General features: G+C 35.2%; 1 protein-coding gene across 1 annotated transcript in view; it reads right to left on the reverse strand.

Moving 5' to 3' along the window:
- Positions 1-13,582, reverse strand: part of LOC149786039 (E3 ubiquitin-protein ligase rnf213-alpha-like) — a 48,647-nt gene that overhangs the window by 13,830 nt on the left and 21,235 nt on the right. Inside the window, exons 7-9 of the mRNA XM_089978108.1 lie at positions 12,826-13,114; positions 8,441-8,545; positions 4,521-4,634 (exon numbers count right to left, since the gene is read on the reverse strand). Coding sequence (XP_089834234.1) covers positions 4,521-4,634; positions 8,441-8,545; positions 12,826-13,114 — 508 coding nt within the window. The remainder of the gene's footprint in view (positions 1-4,520; positions 4,635-8,440; positions 8,546-12,825; positions 13,115-13,582) is intronic.

Consider the following 13,582-nt stretch of genomic DNA (forward strand, 5'->3'; position numbering starts at 1 on the left):
ATGCCAAATACTGCTGCCTCAATGTTGGTCCTGGAGCTATGGAAGAGTCAATTTCTGAGCATTTATGAGAACTGTCATCTGTCATGGGGAAACAAATATCTCCATCATTTAGTTTTCTTTCAACTATTTTATATTTCTGAATAATGTCTGTGCATGATATATAATGTCTAATGAGCAGATGATGTTTCTGAAGTTCATGTGGCAAATTCATCACTTCACAAAATATCTAAACAGATTTTCTCTTCTGTCTCAGTGAAGAATGTGCTGCTCCTAAATATTTCAATGGGGTGATACATAAAAAACCCATTATTATGTACTATTATCTCGAGAATGAGTGATTGGGTAGGCAGACACTAGGTAGTTTCAATGTTGTCTAGCCCACCTCCATCACCTCCTAATGATCAAAAGGTCCTAACCCAAAATCTGATTATATACTGTATGTCTTCTTGCAAGAACAAGATATATAAAGCTTGACTCCAAAAATATCCACGGACAGGGAATGTCAAACGTTTCTGATTTTTCATCTGCTAAGACAAAGTCCCAAAATGCAAGATGAGATAATTATTACAGAGTGTGTGTGCTTGAGAAGGGGTCCTTGCAATTTCTACCAATGTTCCTCCTAAGTAATCCAGTTTAGTCAAAGCTCCATATCTAGAGAGCAATCTAATGTGAGAGTAATGTCATGGGCATGATTAAATTTTGGCCAGTCAGCTGTTCACTCCACATTATATTGTTATGTTTTTCTATATATTATGTGCTTAATTTTTGTCCTTGATTGTAGATTGTACTTTAAGACAGTGGTTATTTGTAAACAAAATACTTATATATTATGATGGTGTGCATTATGTGAAAGTTGGTGGAAACTGGTGTAGGCACTTAAATATTTCTTTCAAATGTAAGTTAGACAATTTTTTCTTGTGAAATATAATAACTACTATAATTTTCCCACATCAGATGATGCCTAGACTATTAAGAAGTATAACTATAAACACATAAAAATACTAGGAAATTGAGGGCTTAAGTTCAAACACAAACCGTATCTCATATGGGAAATGTATTAGAAGGATTTAAACCCACCATCTTCACTCAAAACATAAATTTTTCTGGATTTTTACAACCTGCATTGAGTACATGTGTAAAAAATACATATTCTAAACCAACAAGGGAGCAAAACAGATAAAAGTACCTGATAACTGATGTACATTGGATGTTAGTAAATTTTGGACTTTGGGGCATGTTAATGTCAGAATAAGCACTCAAGTTTATTCTCAACGTATAATTTTGCATCTACTCAGCCCAAGGATGAATAAGCAGCAATGTTTCACTAGGCTCAGACAATATTTATCCAGTCAAGACAAGAGAATGACTAGTTTTCCAGAGCCCCAAAACCCCATGCATATATGGCTTTCTGTTCTGGAGTAGCAATACTAAGATTTCAAGGTGGATGCTGTGGAGGCCATACTGGATATCAGATCAGCACTATTTTCATTTCATCATAAAAAGCCTTTCAGGGAAACACCAATGTTGATATGACCATCTATAAAGGAGAGGTAACACTAACAAGAAGTCTTGTGATCATCGATTCAGAAGTAGTGATAACAAGATTTCAAGATAGCAACTGTAGTGGCTGTATTAGATGTCTGAGTAGTGCCATTTCAATTAAAACCAACTAGATCTTGGGATGAATGTGTACGAATAGTTTCTTGGTATTCCTTCAAGTTGTTCAGGAGTAGCAAAAAAAACACAAAAACATAGCATTGGACAATAGACAACAGGCCATCCCATAACCTTTTCTGGTCTTTGACCAGTAGAGCTAATAACACACAGGGCTGAGCAAAAAATTTTTTAAACCACTAGTCCAGGACAAGTGGTTTCAGAAACTTCACTAGTCCCACCTTTCTCTTCACTAGTCCCACCTTACTCGTCACTAGTCCCACCTTACTCATCACTAGTCCCACCTTATTTTTCATTGGTCCCAAAATGGTAATCACTTGCCAAGATTTGATGAGACGTATGTGCTTAATCCATAGAAAGAAGAAAAAAAACGATATACAACATAATTATTTCTTAAAAGAATTTAATTTTTCAAAAACATTGGTTGTTATACATTTGGCTTCTTCAGGTTCATGTATATATGTTTTAGCTGATGGATTTGAAAATATGTCCATGTATATGTCTGCCACCTGCACCAACACTAAGCCAGTAGTTGATAGCTGTGTCTGGGTTAAAGTCCTCAAGCTCTGATCCATTTGCAGAAATGTTCATTAGCATTTGTAAACTCTTTTGGTTTAAGGAATTCCTTAAAGAAGTCTTGATTAAGTTCATTGAACTAAATCCTCGTTCACACTCAGAAATAGCTACCGCACAATCAGTATCCGTCTTACGTTTTATCCCTCCATTTTCAAACAAATTTACCTTCGCCAAATCGCCGTTATTACCTTACTTGCAAAAATAATTTAACAAACTCATTTCATCCACAGAGTAACTATCAGCTTGCTTGACAACTACTTCTAAAGTGATCATAACATCAATTTTCTCTTTTAAATATGAACTGAAACAGCTCATTAATTAGCGTAATTGTTTCACTTCAAACACAATATCGCACGTGGAAGTTAATCATCTGTATAATCAATTATAAATTAAAGAATCATTAGTCATTTAATCAGTTCATAAAGGAAACCAACACTGATGTCGGTAAAGTACCTTTCATTGATTTAATTACACTGACTCGCTGGATTAAAATCATAGTGAGCCGCTCGTTATGATCTAGATTGTGTAAACTTATTGCAACAAACTGCTTACAACACTGCTAATTGATCATACTGGCTTTCTTTTGTTTGACGTGTTTTGATTTGCCGATAATTTGGTCGCTTAGCCCAATATGCAGTCAAGCGGTAAAAGGATGTAAATGTATACACGAAGAGGGGTAGAATTAAGTATTCAGTATGCCCAGAGGGCATAATTGGCTAAATAAAGGCAGATATAGTGATTAAAGCACAAAAATAAGGACTAGCCCGACTTTTTTAAAAAGCACTTGTCCCGGACTAGCGACTTGGAAAATTTTACTTGCCTGACTTCAAAAATGACTAGTCCGGTACATCGGGCTATGGGATTTGCTCAGCCCTGACACAGATTCCTCTGTTCTACTTCCCAAAATGAATTTCCAGGAATTCAAAATAAGACTATTTCTTCCTTTCAAATGCTGAGTGTTGAAACAATTTCTGACATCCTTCTGCAATAAGATTTTCAATTAGACACTGTGGCTGACATATTGTTATTATATGTCAGATTGATACCATTTTCATTTAGGACCATGCAGATATTATTAGAAATATTTTGGTGAACCCCCACCACGTAAATATTACCATCTATTCTAGGAGAGTAATGATAGCAAGATGTCCAAGACAGCTGTTGTGACAGCTGTTTGGATGTACTGCTGGCATCATTTTTATTTAGAACCAACTAAGTAGCATAAGAAGTCTTGCAGTGAAAATGCTATGTTGATAGAGCCATCTATCTGGAAGGAGTAGAGATAACAATATTTTCAAGAAAGTCACTTTGGCTGCATACTGAGTATTAGTTTGTATCATTTTCATTTAGGACAACTTGACACTATAAGAAGTCTTTTAATGAAAACCCCATGTAAAAATGACTTTCCACTGAAAAGGAGTAGCAACAAGAAGATTTTCAAGATCGATTGGATGTCAGATTCAAACTACTTATATGTATGACCAACCTGACATCACAAAAAGTATTTAGGTGAAAGTACAATGTCAGTATGACCAGCCTTCAAGAAATATTAAATACAATGATTCATTTAAGTTCTCATTTTGTATTCATAATAGTCTTGCATAGTTGTTGTTGTTGTTGTAGGGTTTAATGCCATTTTTCAGCACACGATAGGCTATACATGGTGGCCAGTATTAATGCTGGAGGAAGAACCTGGGAAAGCCCAGAAAGTACCACCGTCCCACAAGAAGCCACTGGCGAGCTTTCTCACATACCCACATTGGCTGAATCCGAGACTCGAACACACGCAGACAGAGGTGAGATGGCAGTGATCCATAACGGAGAGCGCTTTAGACCACTCGGCCACTTGATCTTGCATGGAATAGTTAACTTAAGCTGAAGTGTGTGTGTGTGTATATATATATATATATATATATATATATATATATATATATATAAATATAAAGCCCTTACAAGAAGCCTGAGGCAGTTGTAAAATTTATCAATAAACGAGGCAAATGTGGATATGAGACTGCACACATGATTGATATCCATCACACAGGCAAATACATGAGCAATTGGCTAAGAAATCCAGGCAAGTAGGATGCTTTCTGTAGAAATTTCTTCCAATACTGTTAATACTTAATAAAAACAAGTGTTAATGGATGACACTATGATGGATGAAGGACCATACCATAAAATCTCTTGACCCTATGGCTAGGTGAGCTAAAAGAACAAGAAAGTAACTTTAAAGCCGTGAAAAGGTCAACTGATTGCAAATCTTGACTCACCTTAAAGGCAAGCTTACTCAAACAGTCCTGTACACTTGGGTGAAAAGTGTGAACTTTTGTACAGTAGAGATATAACAGTTTCTTTGTAAGATACTTGTCTGGATCTCTCTGCATCTGAAAGTTACAAATGCAAAAGTAATGAGTAACAGCTCAACAGATAAATTGTACATGTGATGTTAATTTAATTCGTTCTTCCAAGTCTGTTGTTTTGAAGAGCCCATTTTATAAAAAGAATATTAAATATCACTATTTTTATACACACGATTTTCCTAATCATTAATTATGCTTGGTGACCGAATCTCCATTATCAGCCCATAATTATATATATATGTATATATATATATATATATATATATATATATATATATATATATATATATCCCAATTGCAAGTCAATACATCTTGCTTGCCTAAATACTTCCCTCAATTCATTCACATCTGTATAATATGTAATTGGATCTGAACTGCAACTGTACCTTTTCCAATTACCTGATCATACAAAAGCTGGTAATGCTTAAGTTCATTTCACAATAAGAAGTATTCTGATTTCCAAAAATATGGGCATTAGTGAAGAGCTTAAGCAAATAGAAAATTCCTTAATTTTCATAGCAATTAATACGTAATCATTTCCTAATTAGATGAACATTTCTGGAATCAGTGTTGAGATAGTAGGTAATACATGCAGGTAATAACTGATAAACAAATTTTCTGCTTTGAATTGCTACAGTACAGGAACCCTGATATTTGTCTGCCAAGTCATGCAAGGAGTCATGTGGTATAGCATGAAATGCAAAATGAGCTTTTCAGTGACTGACTTCCAATAAAACAAATGATGATTTTTTTTTACATTCTGTTTAATGCTCTTTTACTAGAAAGGTATGTGAGTGTGTGTGATTTGGCTTTTTAACATAGCTTTAAAAAAAATTCAGTCATATCGCTACGATATCTGTAATGTGACAGTTTATAGTGATGCCTAGCACTGAGGCATCATGCCGCATGATGTCCCACCCAGTCACATTATCCTGACAGCAGGCTGACCAGTCCTAACACTAGCCTCTTAATGTTGAGCACCAAGTGAGGCAGCTGTTAGTACCATTTTTGTAAGTCTTTGGTATGAATCAGCCAGGGATCGAACCCATGACCTCCCACATCCAAGGCAAATGCTCTAACCACCAGGCCACTGGAGCAGTCTTACTGGAAAGGTAATATTGTTTTTAATATTGACTTTGTAAATAGGCTGCAAAAAATTCCTGTCCAAGACAGAACAAAATTTTAATCTGATATGAAACTAAACAAAGGTGACATAGTCATACAGCTGCTTTACTCAATCAACACTAGCAAGTAACAAACATAATTATTATAGTGCATTTAACCCTTTCCCTCATAGAGACCATTGCTGTGTAGGCATTTCATATACATGTAACAAAGTCACAGAGTACAGTGCTCTATAAATGGAACACCTGTTACCTATTCGACTCGATACACGTAAGCCTGCCTTCACAGATGAATTTTTTTGTATGTGCTTAAAACTGCAAGAACTGGTTCACTATCCAGCCAGTCAAGCCATATGGCCAAATGTAGCTGACATTTCTCAAACTCAAAATCTATTGGGTCTTTATCTACATCATCTGAATTTAATAAATGTAAAAAAATATCAGTGTTGCTACATCGACATCTGAGTCTCTATCTGACTTAATGAAGTTTTCATAATTATCATTCTTGTCATTAAAACTCGAGAAAGTACTGAATGAATGCTGCAGCTTCCAGTTTTGCGAGCTGAAAATCCAACCCAGTTAATTCAAATAGCAGATTTCAAGTAATCTTAAATAGCAACCATGTGATCTCAATGAATGTAGTATCTAACAGAGGGTTTTATCTGATAGTGTCACTTCAAAATCCAGTTCTAAATGGCTGATGTTTACAGTAGGCATCCAAACATGCTTCCATGCAGATGGTACAGAGGCATAAAAACACACTTGCATATGAATCGTGTAGAAGCATCTATTAGTACTTCATTGAGAATGGAGTAGAGGCATCCAAAGGGGCTAACATGTGCTAAAGGGTTAAATCATGTTAGCTGAATACACAAACACATTTGTTTACAGCAGATGCAGTCTCATCTTGAAAACTTGTTTTTGGCAGCTGTTTTGTACAAAAAAGCCTAAAGAACACAACAACATTAACTCTACTACAAATCAAACAAAAGTTCCATCAATGGAATGATGCTCCATTAGCTAGCTATAAACAATTTCCAGGAATCAAAGATAGTGCCATTTCTTCTCTTTAACTGCTGAGCAGTAAAAGCATCTTTGATATTCTTCAGATAGGACAAGATTTTCAAGGTTACTGAGGTTGCCATACTGGATGTCAGATTGGCACCTTTCTTACTTAGGACCAACTAGACATCACAAAAAGTATTCTGGTGAAAATCCTATGTGCAATATTATCATTTATTCAACAAAAGTAACAAAACAAAAATGTTTGAAGTGGTTATTGTGGCAGACGTAATGGATGTAACATCAGCACTATTTTCATTTAGGACCAACTAGATATGATACAAATCTTTTGGTGAGAACCTAATGTCAAGATGAATGTGCATTCAAGAGAATTGATAACACATTTATCAAAATGGCCATCATGGTAGCCACATCAGTTGTCATGTTGAATCACTTTTATTTTGGATCTTCATTTTGGGAGGAGTAGCTATAACAAGATTTTCAAGATGGCCATGATGGCAAGCAATTTGGAAGTCTGATTGGCACCATTTTCATTCAGGATCACTTAGACATCATAAGAATTCTTCTGGTGAAAGGCCCATGTCGATATGACTTTCTGTTCAGAAGAAACCACAATAATAAGATTTTCAAGATGGCTGCCATAGTAACCATACTGGATACCAGATGAGCACTGTTTTCATTTCAAACCAACTAGACATCACAAGAAATCTCTTAGTGAAAACCACATGGTGATATGACCATCCATTCAAAAGGAATAGAGTTTACAAGATTTTCAAGATGGCTGTGGTGTTCATGCTGGTTGTCCAATCAACAATTTTCATTTAGGACCAACTAAACCTTGAATGTGTATTTAAAGTTTCATGGCAATCCACAAAGTAGTTTTTGATAATTTCATGCTAATGGACAGAAATAAGACAGATGGACAACAATCCATCCATAAACTGTTCTGCTAAAAAAGCAACTTCTGTACAAAATAAGAAACAAAAGTCCCTAGAAGGGATTCATGTTCTACTGCCCTAAAAGAATTTGCAAGTATTCAAGACCATTTCTTCTTTCTAACTACTGAGTGTTGAAACCAGCTCTGATTTTCTTGAGCAGATTTTCAAATCAGCACTATAAAGATCAAGATTATAAGTTGTGGATTTTTAGAACAAGTTTAAGACTGCAACTGTTGATAGATACACATGACACATGATGGATACTGGGCCATGTCAAACAGCTAAGTTACCTAAAAAAGGTACAAAATGTGTGCAGGTACGGCTGCTGCATCATCAACTGGAAACTTCTGAGATCTCCATTTACACATTTTAAGGATATGAGAAGAGGAAATCCAACAGAGGTACAATACAGACCCTCGGCCATGACTCTGATGTAGAGGACTTCCCCATAAATCCCACCCTATATCATATATACATTTAAAATCAATATTCTGAGATAAATTCACATATGTATATAACACAGGCCCTGGGCTCTGGGTTAATGGGTGAGCATTGGCATCTTGATGATATCTTGGATATGATCAAGAATCCCATCATATAACCATTTATACACTTACTGGACATGAAGAGATCAATATACATATCGAATGTTGCAGTACTGGACCATAGGAATATCTTTAAAGTGTAGGGATATGCATTACAAGCTACTGACTGAATTCCAGTCATATATGTATTCATAAATTACCTCGCCTCTAAGGGTACAGTTGAGGTATTTCTCTGCTTCAAGATTCCAGGCTTCTTTCACAGCGTCTGACGGGAGATCAACGGGTGCCAAAATACCATCCCAGCACTATAAGAAAAGATTTTCAATGGGCTTGAGAATTAAAATGCTAAAAAAAAACTGATAAGTTAAATATGAGTTTCAAAATATCATTGGGTTAAATGACAATCTGCAAGTAAGTGATAAAGGTGTATTATTGCATTTTCACAAAATAAGACTTAAATGTTAGGGGTTTCCATACCTGGCATGGGGCTATTTATGATTGTAATCTATTACATTGTGATCTGTAATTGTAATCGTAATAATTAATCACTGATTCCAGAAGCTCTATAATCATAATCATAATTGTCTTTCACTGGTAGTGTAACCACAAAGTGTAATCATGATTACAAATGATTATAACCAAAAAAGTCACTAATTATTTTCTTAATAATTGAAAGAATAAAAGAATTTTCCATAAACAATAGACCAAGAATGCTGAATATTACAAAAAAGAATGGGCAATTTTTGGTGGCCAATACGCAAGCTAATTTTTATAAAAAATATACTGTCTTATAATTTTAGGTGATCATTTGTTAATTCAAAATTTCATGTTCAATTAGCAATTCTTTCATCATGTATATGTTAGCAGTGAAACAGACATTAAATAAAATCTTCACAGTAGACAGATGTCATGACATATCAAACTCTGAACACTTCATGTTTATTCACTGAAACAAAAGAAACAACTAAAACCGATGTGCATGTGATGTAAACAGTGCAACAGTACTAAGTAGTGATCATTTGGCATGTTAATTTGTATGTGAACAATTGTCAATAAACATTTACATAGAGTTAAAATTGTTAGATTTTCAGTTACATATTGTATGGTATCTGCCCAGAACAAAAAAAGATAACAAGCAAATACAAAGCAATCATAATCGTAATCATCCCCCTCTTAAGTGTAATCATGGTTTCCAAATAAAGCATAATGGTAATCATGATCATAATCATCAGTGCCAAACAACCTGTAATTATAATCATAATTGTAATCAAACACCTGTAATTTACCCCATGCCTCATCCATACCATATACATTATTTTTATAATATAGTTTCATTTGAGTCATTTGGCTAATGACAATTTTAATTCTAAGATTCTACTACTGGTTAATGTACTATAAGATGACCTCATGTATTATGTAGTACTATTTCCAATCATGAATCAAGGTTGAATTGCCAAGTTCACATCAACAACTATTTTATGTCTAAATAGGCCAAGAGTATCTAATGCAGGTCAGTTTAACATCATATGATCTAGGGAGTACATTTGTGCTATAGAGATATCATGACTGCCCTAGTGAGTGATTTGATAAATTAACTAAAACGTCATGTTGACTGTTAAGGTATTTCAAAATATAAAATAATTTAAATGCTTGGGAATATTTTCTAGCAATTCCAATTTTATTTGTTTGAAGCACAATTAAGATGATTATATAAAGGAGATAGATTATTCAGTTATATTTCAGTCTTCTAAGAGTTACAAGAGGATTTGGATTTACTTGTTTATTGTTCATTAAAATTGCAGAGCTGGAAACATTTATTTTTAACAGACAGTACCTTACTGTATTATTATGAAAATATATTCAAGCACTTGGATATTTATTACTTTAATTGGTTTACAGCGAAACATTCAAGGACATTTGTGACATTCAACTTTATTGTTTTTACCTTGATGTAAAAACTACTGGGTATTAAAAGTGTTTCCTCTCTGGTGCTAACACATAAGTGCATTAGAATTTACATTCAGAATACCTTTTGGGGCATTTCCTGATTACTGTAAAATTGATAGTTCATTTAGGAAATTCTAGAATTTCATACCATACATTAAGTTAGTTTTAATTCTTTCACTTTGTTTTTACATATTATGGAAATAAATTTATATTTTGGAATTACTGAATGCTTATTGGGTATAACCTTTTCTTGTTACAGAGTTTAAATCCCTGGGATGTAATGTAAGGTATTGACATTACTGATGTCTTAGAGTGTTACAATTCAATGGAACATTAAACAAGATACAAAATATGAATATAAATTGTGACAGACTGATATTCATTTTCCTAATATTTGATAATATGCATGTATCAATATCAATGCATGCAATATGAATCATGCTTATTCATTACCATAACACAAAAAATACAAAGTATTTTATTCTAACACTTACCAAAATGAGAATGTGTTAACTGTTTTAATGCATATTGAAAATATCATGAAAAATGTTTGGAACATGTTTAACGATTCATGATTTGAATCTGTGCATGAAATATAGTGGACAGAAGGACATTAGGCCTGAAATTGCCAATGTGTCTGTAAATCACATAAATACTCGCACCTTTACCAGTGATAGTAATGGCATGTTCCAACCTAGTAGGGCAGAACAAAAACATCATACCTCTCCAAACATCTATACCATAAATAGCCAACTTCCTCTGGCTCATTGTAGAGATAACATTTGCACTGAGTATGACAAAATGTTACTCCTCCATGTTTAATGACATTTTCCATCATCATGGAAGAGAGGATATAAGATAAAACATGGACCTATCCGACTTACTCTCCAACTCTGAGTATACACTACCAAAAAATTTTCGCTTTATGCCCAATGTGGAATATATCCTGGATATTAACTGGCTGAACAAGACATATTTAAACCACTTTCAAGGGCATCCCTGCTTCCTCATGGCATTAATGACTGGAGGCAGAATTAGCGAAATACATGCCGGATCAGCAGACCCGAATTAGATGCAGTTCTGACAAGACATGTTAGTCTTACTCATTATGGTATTTTCTTTCATTGCCAAGAACCAGCTTTCTTCCATATGTAAAGAGACTTCTGTCAAGAAACATCTATCTAGTCTGGACACATCAGTTGAAGGCCACCTACAAGACCCAGTTCAGGCTTTCAAGCAGTACCTTAACAGAACAGAGCCTTTGTGTCAAGGGAGATCACACCTCTTTCTATTTCTCAAGAAAGGACAGGAGGATATATCAAAACAGCTACCTGGTCCTGGATTAAGTGAGTTATTCGCTTGGCATATTGAGAAGTAACCCAGTTCAAGTCAATTTATTATGCATTTCAGCTCACAAGGTTAGAGCAGTTGCCAACATCCTGGATTAAGTGGGTTATCTGCTTGGCATACAGAGAAATAAACCTAGCTCGCATGAATTTATTGCACATTCATGCTCACAAGGTAAGAGCAGAAGCCACCAGCTTAGCAATCAACTTAAACTGTTCACTAACCCACATCATCAGGCTGTTGGATGGAGTCCACATTCTCTTGCTTTTATCTCAGAGATTTGTCTTTCCAAAGGGTCCAATTTTATCTGCTAGGACGTATATCCATAGCACAAATTTCCAGGTCAATTGACAGCTTATTAGGATAGAACTTCATGACTTCCATTGGATTTGTGGTTGTGAGGGGATTTGTCTCTATTTGAAACTGCTCCCCAACTGATGGAGTCCCCTCCAGTTGGGTTACCTAGAAGCTGTTGCACATGCCTTAGGGGACCAAAGATGGTATCTTCGGGGTAAGGGGATGTATCTCCATCCACCTCTTACCTAACCGATTTAAAAAAGAAACCAATTTTTCCAAGTAAAATATGTTTCTTCAAGACATTTACCCAATCACAATACACATACACCCTCCCGCCTCTCCTCAGTTGCATCCATATAGTGTGCCTTCTGCACCAGTAGTAACTGACTCGTTTTTAGGCTTTGCTGCCAAGTCTTATACTTAAGGGGAGATCACTCTGCCAAACTGCTACATAAGTCAGCAGACAACTTTTAGCTCTCTTTTAGCTCCCTTGAGCCAAAAGTATTATCTGGGAGGGCTGGATTTGGGAGGTAGCAGTAGTTCTCCTGAGGTAGTATAATTGTGTAAAATATTAAAGAAGAAAAAATATAGTGCTAACAGAGATGCATACAATTATCTAGTCTGATGAGAAATCTAATTAAAACAAAATTTAAACTTATCTCATGATGAGTTAAGCAAAATCTTAACACAAGCCAGAAAATTGCACAATGTCAGTCACCGTAACCTTTCTTGTATGATTTTAAAACTAATGCTTTTATATATGCCAATGCTGGGGGTAGTACAATAGCTCTCTTCTATTTCATAGCAGCAAGTAAAGAAGGTCAATGTGTCTTTGGTCTTGATGTGTGCTTCCTCATCAGATTAAAACTAAATCTGACACAGGCCTGGTGTGCAAAAAAATGGTAAAATGAGTGGATTGGTTGCTGTATTGATAAACAGGCTAATAATCAGATGTAATAAGGAGTGCATGTAAAGAATTCTTTCCTGCACTTACCAGTAAGTAATCTTCTAGATATGTAGTCCAGTTTCTGAAACAGGCTCCATGCCAACTTTTAACATCTTCATATAATCTGCTGAGGACTGCAAAGTGTTCTGAACCCTGCCGAGTATTTGGTTTCTGTGAATTCTCTCTCCTCTGCAAGATGTCATAAACTGCAACAGCATGTAGAAAGACCTGCACAGCACCAGCTACCAGGAACTGTGGAGCTGGTTCCAATGTTTGAGTTAGCAGATCACCAGCTATTTTGTAGAACATTCTGGCTTGGATTACATCACTTCTGGAACTTAACCGAAGAAACCAAAATTTTTAACAATGCATGTCAACCTGGCCTACATGCTGGAATGCAGTTGTTGGGATCCCCTTCAACAGATTTATAGCACAGAATGTATTGTGTAAGAAGGACCATAAAAACGGATTTAATTTAATTTTTGTCATTATAAAGCTGCATGTCAAATTTGATCAAAGACAAATTACGACCATGTGCAGAAACTAAGAATGTATGCCTTATGCAATCAGGTACCATAAGGCCAAAAAAATTATACTTGTGGTTCAGGTTTACATAACCAAAAAAAGTATAGTAGGTCAGTAGGCTTTTTTTCCCTCACAAATACAGGTATGTGTATTATAATCAAGGTATACTATGAGTAAACGTACCACCTTAAGAAGTATCTTTATGTATTTATATACCCTTGGCAGCAAGTTTTGTTGATGAAAGAAGACCCCTGGCACTCTTCAGTCCATTTTCAAGTGT

Source organism: Sinohyriopsis cumingii, chromosome 12 (assembly GCF_028554795.1).
Source record: "Sinohyriopsis cumingii isolate HCF-2022 chromosome 12, ASM2855479v2, whole genome shotgun sequence".
Taxonomy (NCBI): Eukaryota; Metazoa; Mollusca; class Bivalvia; order Unionida; family Unionidae; genus Sinohyriopsis; species Sinohyriopsis cumingii.